General features: G+C 36.4%; 2 protein-coding genes across 2 annotated transcripts in view; both read right to left on the bottom strand.

Moving 5' to 3' along the window:
• Positions 1 to 23,110, bottom strand: part of DYM (dymeclin) — a 600,877-nt gene that overhangs the window by 550,867 nt on the left and 26,900 nt on the right. The window contains exon 2 of the mRNA XM_044664772.1: positions 22,904 to 23,095. Coding sequence (XP_044520707.1) covers positions 22,904 to 23,043 — 140 coding nt within the window. The 5' untranslated portion in view covers positions 23,044 to 23,095. The remainder of the gene's footprint in view (positions 1 to 22,903; positions 23,096 to 23,110) is intronic.
• On the bottom strand, positions 1,939 to 3,066 carry LOC123237696 (glyceraldehyde-3-phosphate dehydrogenase-like). The gene has a single exon (XM_044664784.1). It carries the CDS (start codon positions 3,064 to 3,066, stop codon positions 2,065 to 2,067), a length of 1,002 nt encoding a protein of 333 aa, XP_044520719.1. The 3' UTR covers positions 1,939 to 2,064.

Here is a 23,110-nt window from a genome sequence, read left to right as displayed (position 1 = left end):
GAGAAAGTATGTAAAGGTACGTATGTATTATGAAAGTATGTAAAATGCATCAACAGAAGGAGGGAAAAATAAATGGGACTAAAGTTTCAATGAAATATTGACATAATGAAATAAAATGTAAATCATTTTTGAAATTTTTTTAAACTTTTTTTTAGACTTTATGTCTTAGTAACAACTCTAAAGATATAAGAGCAAGATCTAGACAAATAGGATTAAGTGATTTGGCCTGGGTCACACAGCTAGGACTTTTCTTGAGGTCACATTTGAACACAGGTCCTCCCAATTCCAGATGATACCACTGAGCCAACTCATTGTCCCCTAATCATTTGTAAGTACTATATTGATTCAAACTTTTCCATAATTTGGGCTGATCCTAATGCAAAAGCCTTTTCCCCAAGACATAAGAGACTACAGTCTATACCAGTGATTCCCAAAGTGGGAGCCACCACCCCCTTGTGGGTGCTTCAGCGATCCAGGAGGGCGGTGATGGCCACAGGTGCATTTGGGGGTGGTGAATAACTGTAAGGGGGCAGTAATAGTATGTGACATGGGGTGTTAAGTAATATTTTTTCTGGAAAGAGGGAAGTAGGCCAAAAAAGTTTGGGAACCACTGGCCTATACTGTGTCTGGGCCCAAAAATTTAGTAACTGGATTTGAACAAGGTATTTGGCACATCCATAAAGCTGAAAAAAAGCTAAGAGGTCATTCTGATACTATCAATATGTAGATAAAAAAAAAATGAAGACCAGATAAGTGATATGACTACTCAAGGTCAAAGAGGTGGTAAGTGGAAAATCTAGACACCAAACCCAGTTCCTCTCACTACAAATCAAATATGCTTTCAATAGCAAAAAGATGAAGTAAAAGTAACCTAGATGATACTAGTTAGATGTTGGTGAGCCCTATACTGATGAGTACTGATTAATGGAACAGTGTCAATTTATTGTCAATGTTCTCTAACATCACAATTCAAGGCAGTGTCTTCATCTTTTTTTTAATTAATACTTTTTTTGGTATAATAGATCCATTCCAAATACATAAATAATACCAAATAATACACTTAACACCCTCACAAAGTATATTCCCTAAAAACAGTTAAGTATATCAACCTAAAAGTAGTTATAACTAATAACATAAGTTACTTTCCACTTTTATAGTTTATCATCTAACAGATTTGTACAAAAATATTTATAGCTGCGTTTTTTTGTGGTAGCAAAAAACTGGAAAACAAGGGGATGCCCTTCAATTGGTGAATGGCTGAACAAATTGTGGTATATGCGGGTGATGGAATACTATTGTGCTCAAAGGAATAATAAACTGGAAGAATTCCATGTGAACTGCAAAGACCTCCAGGAATTGATGCAGAGTGAAAGGAGCAGAGCCAGAAGAATATTGTACCCAGAGACTGATACACTGTGGTAAAATCAAATGTAATGGACTTCTGTACTGGCAGCAATGCAATGACCCAGGACAATTCTGAGGGATTTATGGTAAAGAAGGCTACCCACATTCAGAGGAAGAACTACAAGAGTGGAAACACAGAAGAAAAACAACTGCTTGAACACATGGGTTGATGTGGACATAGTTGGGGATGTAGACTGGAAACAACCACACCACTGCATCAATAATATGTAAATAAGTCTTGATTGATCACACATGTTATAACCAGTGGAAATGTGTATTGGATGGGGAGGGGGAGGTGAAGGGGAAAGTAAAAGCAAGAATCATATAACCATGGAAAATTTTTTTTCTAAAAAAATAAAATATTTAAATCTATAGTTTATCATCTACTAAAAGAAAAGAAGGGCTGTCCACTGTTATTTGGTCCCTCGGTTCAGTTTTTTGATGTTGTTTTTTTTTTTTGCACTGAACGTGATGACTTTATTGATGGTACACAAGATGGGACTATGTTCCTCCCGCCACTACAGGGGTGCCTGGGGCAGGGATGTGAAGAGGGCATGGGATCCCCAGCACAGGGACATAGGTTATTATGGATGTGGGCTCCCCAGTGGTGGAACTACTCTTTTTTTGACTGGGGATGAAGATCCATCATGGCTTTCCACTTTACTCCTTGGTGGCCATGTACTTCATGAGGTCTACTACACGGTGGCTGTAACCGTACTCATTGTCATACCAAGAAATGAGCTTGACAAAATGGTCGTTGAGGGCAATGCCAGCGCCAGCATCGAAGGTAGAAGATTGGGTGTCGCTGTTAAAGTCACAGGATACCACCTGGTCCTCTGTGTAGCCCAAGATGCCCTTCAAGTTCCCCTCTGCAGCTTGCTTCACCACCTTCTTAATATCGTCATATTTGGCAGCTTTCTCCAGGCGGCAGATCAGATCCACCACAGACACATTGGGAGTAGGAACACGGAAGGCCATGCCTGTGAGCTTCCCGTTCAGCTCAGGTATGACCTTGCCCACAGCCTTGGCGGTACCCATGGAAGCAGGGATGATATTCTGGGCGGCCCCACACCCATCCCGCCACAGCTTGCCAGAGGGGCCATCTACTGTCTTCTGGGTAGCGGTAATGGCATGGACTGTGGTCATGAGTCCTTCCACAATGCCGAAGTTGTCATGAATGACCTTGGCCAAAGGGGCCAAGCAGTTGGTAGTGCAGGAGGCGTTACTGACAATCTTGAGGGAATTGTCATATTTCTCATGGTTCACCCCCATCATGAACATTGGGGCATCAGCAGAAGGGGCAGAGATAATGATTCGCTTGGCTCCACCCTTCAAGTGAGCCCCAGCCTTTTCCATGGTGGTAAAGACTCCAGTGGATTCCACAACGTACTCGGCTCCAGCATCTCCCCATTTAATGTTGGCGGGATCCCGCTCCTGGAAGATGGTAATGGATTTTCCATTGATCACCAGCTTTCCATTCTCTGCCTTTACAGTGCTCTTGAACTTGCCATGGGTGGAATCATATTGGAACATGTAAACCATGTGGGAGAGGTCAATGAAGGGGTCATTGATGGCCACAATTTCTACTTCTTTGCAGCTGAATGCTGCCCTGGTCACCAGGCGTCCAATACGGCCAAATCCGTTGACTCCGACCTTCACCATCTTGTTTAAAGGATGCAACTGCAGCAGAGAATTCTGGCAGCGAGCTTGGGAGAAGAGCTGAGAGCCCCTTGGTTCAGTTTTAATCAACATTTGTTATAACTAATGGATGAAGACATAAACAGCATGCTTATCAAATGTATAGATGATACCAGACTAGGGAGGATAACTAATATATCAGATCCCACAAGATCAGAACAGGGTGGAATGAGAAGCCCAATTTGATAGCTGAAAGTAATATAAAATATTCTTGTACTTGGATTCAAAAATTAAAGATGGTATAACAGGCATTAATTGCAAAGAAGCAATCGAAAATGGTAATATAAACTTAGACTGCATTATAGAAGAATGAAATACTGAACAAAGGAAGGTCCAGTCTCATACTGTACACACGTAAGATCATATTTAGAATATATATTTAGATACCAAAGAATTAACAATTATTTATCAAATCCTTACTATGTGCCAGGCAGTTTTAAAGAAAAAGCACAAACAATCTCTGCCTAAAGGAAATTACATTCTAATGGGGAGAGATAAAGTATATTAACAGATATATACAGGAGGCAGTCAAGGTGGTGGATTGAGAGATTACAATTAGCAAAGCATTCCTAAAACCTCTTCTACAACCATCATAGAAAATAAGCTAAAACTAATTCTGAGCAGAAAAGCCAAGAAAAAGTCAAGAGTGGGTCATTTTTCCAGCTCAAGGATGCTGAGGAAAATAACAAGAAAGGTCTGAGGACACTGAGAGGGGCTAGGCAGGAATGCAGGGTAGCAGGAGCAGTACCAGGCTTTTAATGTAACAGTAGAAGGGAGAAGGGATGGAAAAAAAAATGAAAATGTGGGCAGAAAGAGATTCCAGGGTTTGCCTGTATTAGTACTGGGTGCAGGATTACCAATATCAATTATAAAGAGTAGATACACAACCAATGAAAGCTGAATTGAAGTAATTATAAGGAGCTATTTTACCCAACTTCATGCCAACAAAACTGACAAGCTAAATGAAATGAATGAATATTTACACACCCAGAAACATATATATCAATCATGTGTATGTGATTAACAAAAGAGGAAATAGAATTTCTACTTAAATGACCTCCTCTTAGAAAAATAAATTGAACAAGCCATAAATTAACTACCTAGGAGAAATGGATTTACAAAAGAATTCTACCAAACACTTAAAGAACAATTAATTCTAATACTATAGATACTGTATTAAAAAGTAAGTAAGAGTCTTTCCAAATTCCTTCTATGACACAAATATGAATTTGAAACTTAAGTCAGGGAAAGCAAATACTGAGAAAAAAACTACAGATCAATTTCTGACCAGGAAGAATTTATACTAGGAATGGAAGGCTGCTTCAATATTAGGAAAACTATCAGCATAACTGACCATATTAATAACAAAAACAAAAAATTATATTATTATATCAATAGATATGCAAAGAGCTTTTGACAAACTACAATATCCATTCCTATTAAAACTACTAGAGGGGGCAGCTGGGTAGCTCAGTGGCTTGAGAGCCAGGCCTAGAGACGGGAGGTCCTAGATTCAAATCTGGCCTCAGACACTTCCCAGCTGTGTGACCCTGGGCAAGTCACTTGACCCCCATGGCCTACCCTTACCACTCTTCTGCCTTGGAGCCAATACACAGTATTGACTCCAAGACAGAAGGTAAGGGTTTTAAAAAAAAAACTACTAAACAACAGGAACAAATGACACTTTTTTAAAACTCTATGTGATATCTATCTAAAACCAAGAATAAGTATTATCTGCAATGGAGATAAATAAACTAGAAACCTTTTCAATAAGGTTGTCCATTATCACCATTATTAATCAATATTTTACTACAAATGCTAACTATATCAATAAGAAAAAGAAACTGAAGGCATAAGCATAAGCAATGAAGAAACAAAAATATCACTTTTGCAGATGATAGGATTGAAGAGGATAAAACCCCATTTATACAAAAATATTATAGCAGTTTTTTTGAAGTAGCAAAGAACTTCAAATTAAAAGAATGCCTATTTACCTTGGGAATGGCTGAACAAATTATGATATGTGAATTAATGTATTATATAAGTAATGACAAAATAGATGGCTTGAGAGAAACCTGAGAAATTTTATATGAATTGATGCAGAGTGAAGTGATCTGAACCACAAAAACAATTTATGCTGCAAGATTATTGCAAGGAAAAATAACTTTGTAAGTGTAATGACTAATTTAGGGAATAGAATAGAAATTTAAGATGAGTAAGAAGTGCCTAGGGATGGGAGCCTGGCTGTCAGCTTTGGAATGCAGCCAGGGGTAGAGTGGAGAATAAACTGTCAGTGCTGGTGTGAGAGGTTTGGAGCAGGTGTCCAGCCAGCAGTGACTCCATAAGTTTGGGATCTTTGGGATTGGAGAAGCTTGAAGACAACATCTCTCAAACCAAACCTTGACAGTGGGAAGTGTCTATTTCTGATGGACAGTTTGCAGGCATTCTTCCCTACATGGTATCTATTGAATTATTAGCTGTGCAAGGAGTTGGTTCCTGTTATCCTGAAGTCATCAAAGGAGCAGCCTGGACCCGTTGTGAGAATCCCAATACCCAGCTCTCCCTCTAGCCTTCAGTAAAGGCTGTAATCTGACTGAAGTTAGGTTGGCAGAGAAACTGATATTCAACTCCCTCTTAGAACTCCATTCTTACCAGTTAGCTGTTCCTACTTAAAAATACCTCTCCCACTCTACTTACCCTTTTTATACATTAAACTGTTTTGTTTTTCTTCCTGTTGGTTTCCTCTTATCTCAAAGAACCCATAGAATGTTAGTAGTTAACCTTTGTGTTATTCCCTGGTTTGTGACAGAGACCAGTAATTCCAAATGCCATTCCTTCAGTTTAGAGTTATCAGATTTACTCTAACCCTTACACTATCCTTCCTTGTGAGTTTGATCTGAGTGGCAGTTGCCCAAAACACCTACTCGTGCCCCATAGATTTTATTTATATCCTTTTTAAAGTTGGCAACCCCAGAATGGTAAGATAAGAGAAGCAGGAAGTACTCAGTAAAGAGTGCAGCCTTGGCAGTTAAACTAACTCAGTAGGGAGAACTGTTCAGGTCAGAGGCTGAAGACAGACTGGGCCCCAACATTCTATTCCACCCTCCCAGTGGTTGGCTGAGGCTTCAACATTCTAAGCCAATCAAGAAAGACTGCTTTACTACTGAGTTCATTGAGAAATACTTATAAAGTTCACACAAGGTTCCTGGACATTTAAAACTTTTTTTCCTAAGGGGTTTTAGTGATTGTCTTTGATGTTTGGTGGTTTTCCTTCCCTGTTTCTTTGTTTTGTGATTGTTATTGTTAAAATCTTATTGTAAACCCAAAGTATAAGCCAATACACTGTGGCTTGTTACTATTATAATAGTACTATTAATGGAACTCCAATAAGAGCTGTTATGGAGGAAATCGTGGATCTGTGTGTTTACTATATGTGGAGGATGTTTTATTTTATCCCTTACCTGGTGTTTGGGGTATATCTAAATATGTTAAGATGTTGTTAGATTTTGAAAAAATAAGACCTATATGGGGAATAACATTACTGGATATGGTAGCACATATACCAGTATTACTTCTATGTGGTTATGTGATGTATAGGATGAGATGGTTGCTGAAATGTATGTTATATGCTATTAAGGTGATGATTAACTGGTGGTGTAGAGTTAGAACTTAAATTAATGATGCAAATACAGATGGATAACATGGAAATATATATTAAACAAAATAGATTTCTGGACAATGGCTTTAGTTGTCACAGCATTCAAATGATACAAAGATGGATAATGATATTAAGGTTTCTGAGGGCACTAGGGCAGAGAAAGAACTAAAAGCCCAGAGTAAAAGTGACATCCCGATTAATTTATTTCTGCTTCAAGATCTCCCTGTAGTACGAGACAACGGGATATTCCACGTCAAGCAGCATACCCATTTCAGGGCAGAGGATGTTGGTTAGATTTTATTATATTTATATCCTTTTTAAATAAGACTCAAGAACTCTGATCAATGAAATAACTTGCCATGATAAAAGAAGACTGATGATGCCACCCACTCCTTTGATAGAAGCATGGACTCTAGATGTAGAGTAAGATACATTTTCAGATGTAGTCAATATGAGTTTGTTTTGTTTAACAATGCATGTTCAGTAAAAAGAAATGAGCATATTTTAATACAATGAAGATGGGGTCTAGGATAGCATGCAGAAGTGGGGGGGTGGAGTAAAGAAAAAGAAAAGTAGGTTACAAGAACCTTTTTTTAATGCAAAGAACAGAAGGAAGGTCAAGAAGAACTATTACTGATAAGTGGACACAATTGAAATCTATAGGTTGAAATCATTACATACTTGAATGTAATGGAGAACTGGGGTTTTATGTATATTCCTCTAACATGTTTACAGGAATATCCATTGTATTTAGTGTTTGGTAAATTCAGAATTTCTGATAAGAAAGCAAAAAAAAGTGAAAAAGTGTAAGGTATATTTTGAAACTCAGTATCTTTTAGTCTCTGCTTTATTGTTAGTAAGGGCCAGCTGTCTTTCAGTTGAAGTTGTTAAGAGCTGAGGAACAGTTGGGCTTACTAGGATTGGGCCTAGTAAAACTGGCTGACAGTAACAAGTCTTGGAGACAGATGTAAACTAAAGCTCTATTTAATAACTTTAAGGTTTAAAAGGTATAAGGATAGCAAAAAGATTTAGTGGGAAAGGTCCCTAATGCTAAAGGGGTACTAACTTAACCCACTCCCAAGTCAAGACTTCTCACGAAGTCACTTCTACCTGATTCCCAGGCTTGCACTCTCTCTTTAACTATTCTAAAACCCAAAAATATATTCTACATACACTATTTCTAATATCCTTATATATATATATATATATATATATATGTATATGTATATATATATATATATGTGTGTATATATATATATGTGTGTGTGTATATATATATGTGTGTGTATATATATATGTGTGTGTGTATATATATATATATATATGTGTGTGTGTATATATATATGTATATATATATAATTCTAAAAGTACTGTCTCCAAGTATCCTTCCAGTTCACCACTCCATTGCCAGCCTAGTCAGGGTTGGGCCTGGTTGGCGAGAGCTGGCTTCCCAGCCTAAGGTAGACCCAAAAGCCTTGTCTTCACTTTGTAGGCTCACAGAGATAAAAGAAAAAGTCCTCTTTCTTCTTTTTGTTAATCTTTTCCTCCAGTCACTTTCAAGCTGTCACTTTCTCTCCAAACTGTCAATCTGGTATTTCCAAGGAAATTCCCAGAAAGCCAGAAAACTACTAGCCTCAAGAGCCTAGTTCAGGACCCAGAGATCCTGACAGTTGGTAAATCAAACTTTATCACTACCTCAGAATTCCAGGAGGAACTCTGGCTCCAAGTTCTAAGCTGGGCCTAAGACCCTGAGACAGTATCTCTCATTCTATTCTTAGGTACTAATCTCTTTTACTTAACTCCAAATCTATAATATTCCCAAAAAAAGATAGCAAGGAAGCAAATTTTAAAAAAGAGATCAATAAATTCCTCAAAGATATGAGTTTATTTCGGATCCTGGAAGTAATTCAGTCATAAGTACTGAGTAAGGAAACCATTTAGGAAAACTGCCTTATTAACTATACAGAAGATATATTTGGAAGAAATTTGAGGCAAGGAACCTAAGTTGGAGGCTATTGAAATGGCCAAGTTAAGAAAGAGGTGATGAGGATCTGAAGTAGGGTGGTGGATCTGTAAGAGAATAGAAGAATATTTACCCCAAATATGATATAGAGAAAGAAATAACAAAGTTTGGTAACTAGATGAGTATGATTAAGGATGACATCAAGGTTGTCAACCAGAGTGACTAGAAGGATTCTGGTGTCTATGATAATAATAGGGAAAGTCATGATTCCAGAAAACCTATGATAAAGCATTAGACTCATATTTTGACAGAAAGGTGATGGATTCATGATGTAAAATGAGACATACATCTATGGATATGGGGAACATGAAAATTTTTTTCAGCTTGACCATGCATATTTGTTACAAGGATTTTACTGTTCTTTTGTTTTCCTTTTCAATAGAAGTGTATAGAAGGAAGAGAAAATAAATGCCTATTAATTAAAAAAATAAAATAAAAGTTTAAGACAGTAATAGAAAAGTTCTTAGGAGGGGCAAGTTTGGGGGAAAGATAAAAACCTATTTTAAATATAATGTCAAGGAGCTAGTATCCATCCAGAAAAGAAAAAAAAAAGGTAATCAAGATGATGCAGGGACTCAAAGCCTAATCACATGAAAAATGGCTGAAAAAAACTAGAAATGCTTATCCTGGAATAGAGAAAGGACATGACAGCTAATCACAAATACTTAAAAAGTTGCTATGTGAAAGAACAATTAAAAATATTTTGTGGGTTTAGAGAAGGAAGAAATAGGATCAATGGGCAGAAACCAGAGGTAGATTTCAGCTTAATATTTGGTGTTGAAAATGGAATGAGTTGCCTAATGAGAATAAAGTTCTTTATCATTTGCAGTGTTCAATTGACTATACAGACAATACAGACAAATGACACAAGTTGTACTTTGGAAGTTCATACCCTAAAAGACCACAAGCACTGCCTGCCCTCCCAGCTCCCCACCCTCCACAGTGCTAGGCAAATTGGGAGACTGTGATTGATTCCTGAGATGTGATGAGGAGAGCTGGTGGGTGGAGAAAACTGCACTTAAGTTGGAGCCTTTGTGACCCTGAGGGTTCTTTACAGTCTTTCAGCTCCTTGGTGGATCGAGCCCTTGAACAGCTCAGCATCTTTTGCAGCTTTGGATTTCACCTTCCTGATTTGGACTTTGAATTCTGGTGAAGATTCAGCTTTCTGCATTGGAGAATCAGGCTGAAGAGAAATGCTTACTCCGGTGAGTCTCTTGCCTCCTTGCCGTGAAAGACTGCCCTTTGCACTCAACCTCTTTGGCATTTGTCTTTGGTTGCTGAAACACCTGGCTGGAGACAATCTTGTGAGCTGGTGAGATTCACATTCAGATTCACATTTGCTGTCTGGAGGCACTCAGACCTGGGCTTAGGGCATTTTTAGCTAAACAATATTTTCTAACTCCTTCCTACATTTCCCTCCTCTTACTATCATTATTTGCTGTAATAAAGCTACTAAAGCTACTAACAGTCTCATGACTTGAGTTAATTTTTATAAATGGCGACCACAACTTTTTTTAAGTCTTATATTTGTCAAACCCATTTTAATTATTACAAGCTGAAGTGACTGTAGGTCTTTAAACACTTTGTCAGCAGAAGGCAAGCTGTAGTGGACTTTAACAAAGCTAAAAAACGTCTGGTTTTTTCTGCATGTCTGCTCTCCAAGAATCAGCCCAGGTAAGTCAGAAGAATCTTGTCACTAAAAGTTGGAAGAGTAAGGAACAGAGTTTTTTAACCATAATTCTTAATGAGGATAGTCTAATAATAAGACTATATGTAGATGTCCTCTAGTTGAAGGGTAAATACCCACTCACACAAATGAAACCAGAAACTCTAAACACTGAGGTCAATAGACTTCAAATATTCATAAATTTCCTAAACAGTGAAAATAACTACTATTATTGCAAACTATCGAGAAACATAACACATAACAAATAGTTCATATTAAATATAACACATCATTCTTTCAGAAAAATTTTAGACACATGAAGATTTCAAAATGATGCAAACAATTGGGCCTATTACTATAAACACTTTGCATTCATAAAACAATTACTTGCAAGAGCAGCTCACAAAACAGTATGGTGGCAGCCTTAGTAATCATATTCATATCATACATATTCTAGCAATCCAACTGACAAATATTATTCATATAAAACTTAACCTGAATAAATCAACAAATTACTCAAGAAAATATAGCTTTCCTAAAAACTTTTACTTCTTAACTAAGTAAAGAAGGAATTACAGCAGTCATTCACAAAACTGAAAATAATCAGCTCACTCAGTGGTTAAGCTGAGGGAATGCTGACTTTTTTTTTTTTTAAGAGGACAATTCATAAGAAAAAAATCAAAGTATAAAAGTCACATATAATTAATTGTAGCAATATTAAAGTATCACAGCAGAACCTAGAAAACAGATGTTTATATCTTAGACAACTGCATGGATCATCATTCAACTGCAAAAATCAAAGGAAATATAAATAGTAAAAGCTTAAAGTTTCAGGAAATTGTGTGATCCTTCCCACACCAATACAATAAAGAAGATAAAATATGCGGTTACAACTATGTAAAATTCACTTAATAAACAATTTTCCTATCCGTTCTATCTAATGGTAATGATATTTCCTCCTTTTACAAAATAATCTACAACAGTAGTTCTCCAGATTTTTATATGAAGGTAAGGGAATAATGAATACTTCATCAGAAATCTTCAAAAATGGGGTTATAAGGATTATGCTGTTCTTTTGTTTTCTTTTTCAATGAGAGTAGGTGGAAGAAAGAGAAGATAAATGCCTGTTAATTAAAAAAATAAAACAAATTTTTAAAAGAGTAATAGAAAAGTTCTTAGGATGGACAGGTTTGGGGAAAAGATAACACATTTTAAATATAGTATTAAGGAGCTAAAGAATGAGATAAAATTATTTACTAAGTCTGATTTTCATAGTTGAATGATGGCTGCAAAAAAGGCATTCGCCTCTACTGGAAGAAGAAATACCCTACACCAATGGCATTACAGACCTAGTCTTTATCCACATCATAGGAAAGAGAGAATGGAATTATTGTGTTTGGCCTGGAAAGACAGAACTACATGGAACAAATACAATTTGCAAAGAAGCAAATTTAAATTTGATATAAAGAAAAAAACTTAATGATAAGAACTATCCAAAAGAACAATGATTCCCTCCTATAAAGAAGTGTATGAATGTAACTTCCCAAGTCAGGCCACCAGGTATAGTGCAAGAGAACATGACTGGTATTCAAGTCCTCACATCTACTTTCTATAAAATGAGGATTATGACATTTAAACTACCTACTTTACAGGTCAGTCAAAAATTTAAATAGGAAAATGTATAGATGGATTTTGTAACTGCAAATAAAGCGTTTATATAAAAGTGAGGTACTATCAGTATTTTCCTATACAAACAAAAGGGAATAGTTTTATATTTATTCAGTATTATTTTTAAAATTCAATAAAAGTCTTAGTCATAGTTCTATGTTGAATAAATCTATTAAATGGATTTCTAATTAACAGGCTAATAATAACTGGGCTTAAAATTTTTAACCATATAAGGGGCTCAGTGGATAGAGAATAGGCCCTAGAACAGGGAGGTCCAGGATTCAAATACGACCTCAGTCACTTCCTAGCTATGTGACCCTGGGCAAGTCAGTTAACTCTAACTGCCTAGCCCTTTCTCCTCTGCTGCCTTAGAACTGATATTTAGTAATGATTATAAGACAGAAGGTGCAGATTTTTGACAAAAGCCATGAAGCAGAGATTAAAATATTAAACAAATTTTTTCCAGTTTGTATGTATTTTTCATCAGCCATGGTACCCAAAGAAGATGTTACCAACAGTGCTTTTATTCACCTATGTTTCTTTAAGTGGATGAAATAATAAAAGCATAATCTGCAATTCTTTTCCAAATGCCTAAAAAGGTATAATTCAACACTATGCCTATACCTTGAGTTCTGCCTCTGACTAGGCTCCATATGCCAACCTGCTCTGTTTGTGATACATAAGAACAGCTTAAAAACATGTAGATTATTTTAAAAATTCTAGATAAGAGATTTACCTATTATCATAACAACTAGAAACTACTAATGACAGATATAAATTGAAAGCATTTCAAAGAACCTAAAAGTCTAAATTATCAAGTGATAGTGGATGGTAGTTTGGGGAAAATAGTGAATATTTCCATTGTAGCATATAATTTACCTTAACTGGGTAAATTATGTACTGTTATTCATTTTCATCTAAATCTGGCTTTCGTTTAAAAAAAAAAAAAAGACTTCAAATATGCCTTCTTGCCTTACAAGACCACCACCTAGTGTTCAATAAATAAATCATAATACAACCCTGTACAAGAGATATTTTATTTTCTCTATTCTGTTATATACTGTTAAAAGTGATTAAAATGTTAGAGCTAAAAGGAACCTCAAATTCCACTGACCAAGCCTTCATATATTGAAGCTATGAAAACTTTGGTCAAGAGAGATTAAGTGGCTTGCCAAGGTCACTCAACTAGTTTAAATGGACTAGGACTAAAACCTTGGTCTCACAACGCTTTGCTGATTGGTCTTTTCCACAACAGTATACTACTCTCCGTGTAGAAGAATGCTCTTCAGGTATTTTATTTTCTTTTTCATTGTAAACAAATTTAAAAAAAAAAAAAGGCCATATCCCATACATAGAAAAGAAGACTCAAATACAGTTAAAATCATGAATCTCCATTTCACACCTCTTGTCTTTTTTTAAATATGTAATAAATCCTACACATGACTTTCTGTGTAGAATGCTTCTTTCTGAACATCCTTTTATTCTCTTCTATGCATTCTAAAAAATGTTTAAATGGCCATATATTTTTTGGTATCCCTGTTCCCAAAACCTTTACCCCTCAATTAATTGAAAAGGGGGAAAAAACCTGTTACAAATAAACATAATTGATCAAAATAAACCCAGATGGTAGCCCATGTCAAAAAGTGAAAGATCAGGGGCAGCTGGGTAGCTCAGTGGAGTGAGAGTCAGGCCTAGAGACAGGAGGTCCTAGGTTCAAACCCGGCCTCAGCCACTTCCCAGCTGTGTGACCCTGGGCAAGTCACTTGACCCCCATTGCCCACCCTTACCAATCTTCCACCAGTGAGACAATACACCGAAGTACAAGGGTTAAAAAAAAAAAAAGTGAAAGATTGATGAATGTGCTTAAACCTTTCAAAGTGTTTTCTTTTGTTTTTACTGTGTGGTTATTCTTGTATAAAAAATTCTCCTGATTATTCTTCACTCTGCATCAAACTATACTCCCCAGGTTTATCAGAAACCCATCTCTAATTAATTTATTCCCTTAAATGATGAACATTGTTTTTCTTATTCAAATATATTTTATCTTCCCAATTACATGTAATAGAAATTTTCAACATAGGTTTTCCAAAATTATAAGATCCAAACCATTTCTCTCCCTCCTTTCCCTCCCCCAACACAGGGATGGTAAGCAATTTGATCTGGCCCATACATGTATTATCATACGAAATACCCTTCCATATTGGTCACTGCTGTAAGTGCAACACTCAAAACCAAAACTCCCAAATAAAACCATAAATATACTGATGTGAAAGAATAGCATGCTTTGACCTGCATCTATCCAACTCCAACAGTTCTTTCTCCAGAAGTGGACAGCATTCCCCCTTCATAATTCTTATGTGAAAAAATGCTATCCACATTGAGAGAAAGAACTATGAGAGTAGAAATGCAAAAGAAAAACATATGACATCACTTATTGCATGTATACATGGTATGTGATTTGGGATTTAGGCTTTAAAAGATCTCTCTATAGCAAAAATGAATAATATGGAAATAGGTATCAAGTGATAACATTTGTAAAACCCAGTGGAATTGCTTGTTGGCTTTGGGAGGGGGGAGGGAAATAAAATGAATCATGTAAACATGGAAAAATGTTTTTTAAATAAACATTTAAATCCAAAAAATAAAAAGGAAAGAAAGGAAAAAAATTCCCTTAAAATTGTCCCAGATCACTGCACTGCTGAGAGTAGCCAAGTTTTCAAAGATGATCATCTTAATGCTGTTACTATGTACAATGTTCTCCCAGTTTTGCTTATTGATTCATTCTGCATCAATTCATGTAGATCTTTCTAGTTTTTTTCTGAAATCATCCTGCTTATCATTTTTTATAACACAATAGTACTCTGTCACCAACCTTTCATCACAATTTATTCAGCCATTCCCCCACTGACATCCCCCCAATTTCCAATTCTTTGCCACTATAAAAAGAGCTACTATAAATATTTTTGTACAAGTAGGTCCTTTCCCCTTTTTTATTATCTCTTTGGTATATAAACCTCATAGTAGTATTACAGAATCAAAGGGTATGCACAATTTTATGACCCTTTGGTCATAGTTCCAAATTGTCCTGCAAAATAGTTTGATCAGTTCACAATTCCGCTGCATCTCCTCCAATATTTATCAGTTTCATTTACTGACATTCTGGTCAATCTGATTGGTGTGAGGTAGTACCTCAGCATTGTTTTAATTTGCATTTGTCTAATCTAGCATGATTTAAAATATTTTTTTCAAATGATTATTGATAGCTTTGAGTTCTTCATTTGAAAACTGTTTCTTTATATCTTTTGACCCTTTGTCAACTGGGGAATAATTTGTATTCTTATAGATTTGACTTAGTTCTCTATAAATTTGAGAAATGAGACCTTGTCAGAGAAAAAAAAATTCCCAATTTGTTGTTTCCTTTCTCATCTTGGTTACATTTTTGTTTGTACAAAAACTTTTTAATTTAACATAATCAATATCATTCAATGTACATCTTACCCTCTATCTATCTATCTATCTATCTATCTATCTATCTATCTAACTCTTGTTTGGTCACAAATGTTAACCTTCATGGAGGGATTATTAAAATTGTAGATAAGCCATAGATGTCACTTTTAAAAACCATACCCTAGGAGTATTTTTTTTTAAAGATTGACTATAAACATTGAAGATAAATCTTTCTTAGGATTTTTGGAGCTTTTCAACTTATTATAGTTTACTGACAAAATAAAGATATCCTAAAAAAATTAAGAACAATTATTAAGCAAATATTACTGCTAAGTATTCATTCTCATGGAAAATTGTGTTAGGTTTGGAAGCTGAGAACCTGGCTCTGACTTTTCTGCCTTTATCACTTGTGTGAAGTTGGGCATGCCTTTTACCTCACTGAACCTCATCATAAATTGAGGGGGTGGGTGGAGCTAGGTGGCTCAGTGGATTGAAAGCCAGGCCTAGAGGTGGAAAGGCCGGGATCCAAATATGGCCCCAGCGACACTTCCTGTATCACCCTGGGCAAATAGCTTAACCCCTATCCCTAACCTTTATCTCTCTTCTGCCTTGGAATCAGCAGACAGTATTTAGTCAAAGATGAAGTTAAGGATTTTTAAATAATAAAATAAAACAAACTAAGGGAATTTGTCTAACTAATTCTTCTACAGTCCCTTCCAAATCTATATGATCCTATGATCATACAATTTCCTGAGGATTAAAAAAAAATGTCACCCAATCCTAAGAACTTAAAATCATACTCTAAGAGCTTGAAGGGTCTGCAAGTTTCCCTACTCCAAGTCATACTCAAAGGTCAGCCTATACTTGAAATATTAATAACTTCTAAAATGTCCTGACAAGTAGATCATACAATTTCTATTTAAAGATTTTCAGTAGCTAGAACCTCACTATATATTAAAGGAGAATTCAAATTCATTAAGCACCAAAAAAACAAACAAACAAACAAAAAAAACCAAACACCTTATTATCATTCCCCAAAAACCTACTCCACCAAATTTCTCTTTTTTATAAAGGGCACCACCATTCTTCCAGTCTCTTAAATTCGTAAAATCAGTATTTTCCTCAATTCTTCCTACAACATTATCTTTCACATGTCTTCTTTTTGCTACCCACACGGCCACCACATTAGTTCAGGCCCTCATCTTCTCTCGCCAAGACTAAAGTATTGGCTTCCTAATTGGTCTCCCTGACTTGCCTCCCTCCAATCCAATCCATCGTCCACATAGCTGCCAAAATGACTTTTCTTTAACACAAGTCTAACTGTGTCAAGAAGAAAAATTTTATTTATGTTTTCTCTACCAAGGAAAAAACACAATCTTCACAAAATAAAATATAATAAAAGAATATCTATTTAATAAACTCCAGGGCTCCCTATTGCATCTAGAATAAAATATAAACTTCTTCTATTGGGCTATCAAGGTCCTTAAGAACCTGATTCCAGTCAATCTTTATAATATCATTATACACTACTTCTCTTCTCACATCCTTACACTGTACCACAGTCCAGTCAAAGTAGCCTTCCCCCTGTTCCTAACAGTCTCTGTGACTTTCCACTGGCTCTCCTCCATGACTGAAATGCATTCCCTCCTCATAGAATCTCACATTTTTTCATGCCTAACGTCAAGCACCATCTTCTCAGAAAATCTTTTCAGAATCCCCAACTACCTATGCCTTCCTTCCCCAACTGCACTGTTTTTAAAAACCTAGTATGTTTTTATATCTCTATTGTACACCCACATTTACTCTGTACATATGTGGTCCCCAGAAACCAAATGTAATATTCCTTAAGAGTAGGGACACTTTCATCTTTTGGTCTTTATATCAGCACCTATCTCAGTGCCTGATACATAGTAGGCACTTAAAAAATATTTGTTGATTTACTGATTGATCACTAAGGCAACCCATTCCATTTTTAGTCAGCAATAAATACTATGAAGTTTTTCCTCATCTGGGGCCAAAATCTGTCTCTTTTTAAGTTCCAGCAAATGGTACTAATTCTGACTCCTGAGGCCAAGTAAAATAACTCTAATAAACCTCCCACACAACTGGTTTCAAAATCTGAAGCCAACCTATCATATTCCCTCTAAATTTTCTTATTTATCAATTAAACATCCTCAGTTCTTGAAAGTCATCATTATATGCTTTGGTTCCAAGTAAATTCACATCATGGTCACCTTTTGGAGTATAAATTCTAGTTTGTTGGTTTCCTTCCTGAAATGCTTAATTCAGGTCCCTAGAATTGAAAAGACAAAATTCTAGATAGTCCAACTATAGCATAGTACATAAATGAGGTTATCATCCTTCCCATTCTGGAAACTATATTTCCAATCTTTTGATCTAAAACAATTCACTAAAAACTCCAAGTTCTTTTCATATACACTGATATATAGCCACCCTTACTTCTATTCACTTCTACATCTATTCACCCTCACTTCTCTTAAAATCTACATGTGGAACTTACTCTTATCTCTATTCAATTCCAACTTATGTTTGTCCCCAATGTTCTATAATCTCAGATCTCCTTGGACTCTCATTCTGTTCACCCAACATATTTACTATCCTTCCTGGATTCCTGTCAGCTTCCCTATGTAATGCAGGGTTGCAGCAAAAGCTTTTGCTTTTTTTTTTTTAAAACATTTATTAATATTCATTTTTAACCTGTTTACATGCTTCATGCCCCTACTTTCCCCTTCACCCCCACTCTCCCCCTCACCCATGGCCGACACACATTTCCACTGGTTGTAACATGTGTCCTTGTTCAGGGCCTATTTCCAAATTGTTGATAGTTGCACTGGTGTGGTAGTTTCGAGTCCACATCCCCAATCATGTCCGCCTCAACCCATGCATTCAAGCAATTGTTTATCTTCTGTTTCCTCTCCTGCAGTCCTTCCTCTGAATGTGGGTAGCGTTCTTTACCATAAATCTCTCAGAGCTGTCTTGTGTCACTGCATTGCTGCTGGTATAGAAGTCCATTACATTCGATTTTACCACAGTATATCAGTCTCTGTGTATAGTGTTCTTCTGGCTCTGCTCCTTTCACTCTGCATCAGTTCCTGGAGGTCTTTCCAATTCACATGGAATTCCTCCAGTTTATTATTCCTTTTAGCACAATAGTATTCCATCACCAGCACATACCACAATTTGTTCAGTCATTCCCCAATTGAAGGACATACCCTCCGTTCCCAGTTCTTTGCCACCACAAAAAGCGCAGTTATAAATATTTTCGTACAAATCTGTTTATCTATGATCTCTTTGGGGTACAAACCCAACAATGGTATGGCTGGATCAAAGGGCAGGCATTCTTTTATAGCCCTTTGACCATAGTTCCAAATTGCCAGCCAGAATGGTTGGATCAGTTCACAACTCCACCAGCAATGCATTAATGTCCCAGTTTGGCCACATCCCCTCCAGCATTCATTACTCTCCCCTTCTTTCATTTTAGCCAATCTGCTAGGTGTGAGGTGGTACCTCAGAGTTGTTTTGATTTGCATTTCTCTAATTATTAGAGATTTTGAACACTTTCTTATGTGTTTATTGATACTTTTGATTTCTTTACCTGAGAATTGCCTATTCATGTCTCTTGCCCATTTTTCAATTGGGGAATGGCTTGATTTTTTATACAATTGCTTTAATTCCTTGTATATTTGAGTAATTAGACCCCTGTCAGAGTTTTTTGTTATAAAGATTTTTTCCCAATTTGTTGTTTCCCTTCTGATTTTGACTACATTGTTTTTGTTTGTACAAAAGCTTTTTAGCTTGATATAATCAAAATCATTTAATTTATATTTTGTAATTTTCTCTAACTCTTGCTTGGTTTTAAAGACTTTCTTTTCCCAGAGATCTGACAAGTATACTATTCTGTGTTCACTTAACTTATTTATAGTTTCCCTCTTTATATTCAAGTCATTCACCCATTCTGAATTTATCTTGGTGTAGGGTGTGAGATGTTGATCTAAACCTAATCTCTCCCATATTGTTTTCCAAATTTCCCAGCAGTTTTTGTCAAATAGTGGATTCATGTCCCAAAAGTTGGGCTCTTTGGGTTTATCATACACTGTCTTGCTGACATCATTAACCCCAAGTCTATTCCACTGATCCTCCCTTCTATCTCTTAGCCAGTAGCATATTGTTTTGATTACCGCTGCTTTATAGTATAGTTTAATATATGGTACTGCTAGGCCCCCTTCCTTCGCATTTTTTTTCATTATTTCCTTTGATATTCTTGATCTTTTGTTATTCCAAATGAAATTTGTTATAGTTTTTCCTAATTCAGTAAAGAAGCTTTTTGGTAATTTGATAGTTATGAAAAGCTTTTGCTTTTGCAAACCAACTGTAGAAGCCTGTCAATTAGAAAGGTTTAGAATGTTGAACCAGCTTGGGGGCTGGGCTCAAGGGAAAACCTTTAGAGCTAGGCTATAAATATCCCTGGAGTTCCAACTGAAAGGCCTTTTGCCTTTGGGGCATTTTGGACCTTGTCTGTTCTTTCTAGACCTCTCCCTGACCTCTCCATTACATCCTGCTATTTTCCCTGGATTTCTCCATTGGGCCCTGGGAGGAAGGGTGGTTTGGTGGTTAAACATTCTGGGTTTTAGCTTCTGTAGGCAGGAAGGACAAACTAAATCAAGCCATCCCCTTATCTAGTGATCTGATAAAATAGTTTTACCTCAGGGCAGTGAAACCTTCTCTGATTGAGGGAGCCAGTCTCTCTCAGTCTGACCCTCTCTCCTGTGACCTTCCCCCCGCACCAGCTTTCTCCCTAGCAGCAGTTACAAAACCCTCAAACCCCTTTCCCTCTGCTTACCCCTGGCATCAATAAATCCCCTTTGATATCTACACAAAAGCCTCTAGTGAATCATTGTACTTGATATTAGGGCAAAGGCTGAAGAGGGAAGGAATAACTTTCCTTTTATTTCTTGAGGGCAAACCCAGGCATCCATCTTGGGCAGGAAGTAGCTAGCCGAGACTTCCTGTAGATTCAGTTTCACTGGCAGGGAGGAGCCTCTTGTCTCCTCCCTCAAGGGATCTTAGAAATTGACAACGAAACCTTTCAGCCAAACCCATATTATTTCTGATTGACTCAATTCTTCTTGTATCACAGAGACAGCCCCTGCCTGAAGGACCCTCCCTATCTCCTCCCAGTACCCTCTGTCTCTAGCCTCATTGATTAGTCTGTTTGAGCAGCCCTTCCTATATTCCCCCATTTATGCCTAACATCATCAATATCCCACTACCTTCCATTACACCTATAAGTGGCCATTAGATATCAACTGAAGACCCAACTCAAGTGACAGGATTAAAGACTTGAAATATGCCCCAAATCCAATCCTCCTCAGACCTCAGTAGCCTATAAAGAATATCTTTCAATAAATCTCATTTGGAAAGACAAGTTTTATATATAGGAGCTCTCTTTTCCCTTCCCTAGTTTGAACACTGATTTATCACATATACAAAGAAAAAAAATCACCTTTTACCCAGTATTGTGCAGTCTACTAAATCATGGCTGACAAAATTTATTCCCTAGTGGCTGGTTTATGGTCCTTATGATCCTTCTTATAATACAGATACAGGTATGTTTGCTTCTTAGAATTCTGTAGCTTAAAGTGCAATCCTTCCCCTAGAGAATTTTAATTAATTTATATTTGCATATAAACAATATACCACTATCACTGAGGCCATTTGCCCTATGCTGGGACCTTTCGGTACTGAAGTTTTATTCTGTGCTTCCCTACTGAATATTAATTAGCACTTATATTTGTTATGAATATATTAGCATTTGTATTCAGAATTCCAAGGTAAAATTCTATAAGTAACTGCATCATATTTTTTATTCTAACTTGAGAAAACAAACCAACATCTAACTGGCAATAGCCAATAGCAATTTAAAACTTTTATCCCAAACATGAGAAGGCTTATGACATTACTTAGTTACTATCCTATATACCTCTGTGACTGTGTTCCTGCTTTCTTCTACTTTGATTTCTAAAAGCAGCTGTGAAAGTCTCCCTTGCCTCCCCAATTATAACTTCACAGCTAAGTGTCCAACTGCTTCCAAATAGCCCCATAGTACCTGGGATCATTGAAAAGATAGGATACATTCTCCTTATTAGCCCACTTTAAGGGGGTGAAGAGAAAGATAGAAGGACCATTCTAATCCTATGATTCTCGTCTCCTCAACCAGTTTCAGTAGTCAGAGATCCCAAACTGTAAACATGGAATGGAAGGGAACTGATAACATTTTGGTCCCTTTAAATCATCATGCTGAAACCTCAGAGAAAAAAGGGAGCACCCACCAAACAGATTTCAGAGACAGGACTTTTTCTATACAAAAATGAAAAGCTGGGAAGCCTTCTCCAAAGCTGCCACACTTAATCTGGACACTAATTTGCAAGACTATGGTCATTCTCTACTTCCTCTCATTAGTCCATCAAAAGCCTTGGTCAGACATAGAAAATGTGCTTTAATAAAACTCTTTTGGACACCTCTTTATACATGAGTTTTTCTCTTCTTTTCCTAATATGTACCACTGAATTGGAGAGGCCATTGCTCCCAAATGGTAGGAAGTACAATGAAAAAGAGAAACTAAATCAAGTCTTTTTCTGATTTCAAGACTCAAACCAGTCCTCATTCAAACTTCAGCAGTCAATAACCCTAATTCAGGCAGCATTTGCTACTAAACCATGGCAAACATGAATGAAACAGACTGAATATGTCTTTTCTTTCAATTCTATTGATTTAAAGTTGTACTAATAGGAGAGGAGAGTATAATGGAAAGAGCTCTAGGCCTGGAGTCAGAAGGACCTGCATTCAAATTGGACCTCAGATATTTTCTAGTGGTCTGACCCTGAACAAGTCATTTAATCCCAATTGCCTAGCCCTTGCCACTCTCTTGAATAAGAATTCATACTAAGAAGATGAGGTATTTTTTTTAAATAAATACCAATACAAATTTCCTTTTTCCTCATGAAAATGAAGTTTTCTTCTCACCCAAAGCAGATCTCATATAAAATAAAAAGGACATAATACAAAATGAGAAAAATCCAATAAGAAGCATTTTACCTATTTTTGGTTACTTTTAGATTCAAAACAAATAGCAAAAATATAATTTTAAGTTAAAATAATTATATGTGAATATTGTATTTCAATGTTCACTGAAACCTTCACAAGCCCAAATGAAATGATTTCAAATTGTAATGTTCAAGATCTAGTGACACTATTCCAAAGACAACCAAAGAAATTGGCCTATGATCCTAAATCTTTAGAACTTTACAAAATGTCTTACCTGTTAGTTGGTGTAGTAAAAGAAAAAGAAAGAAGCTGATTCCAGAATGGATCATTCTCAGAGATAGATTCTGTTCCAGATAATCTTTTTAGATATTCATTTTCCGGAAGCTCACTAATGCTGCTGCTGTTTGCTCCCATCTTTTGATCTGGTAGATAATTATCTCTTAAACCTTCATGTCTTCAAGAAAACCTATAAATTTAGGGG

This window comes from Gracilinanus agilis, chromosome 1 (genome assembly GCF_016433145.1).
Source record: "Gracilinanus agilis isolate LMUSP501 chromosome 1, AgileGrace, whole genome shotgun sequence".
In the NCBI taxonomy this organism is placed as follows: domain Eukaryota; kingdom Metazoa; phylum Chordata; class Mammalia; order Didelphimorphia; family Didelphidae; genus Gracilinanus; species Gracilinanus agilis.
Note: the sequence above shows the minus strand (reverse complement) of the source record. Positions and strands in the feature narration are given on the sequence as shown.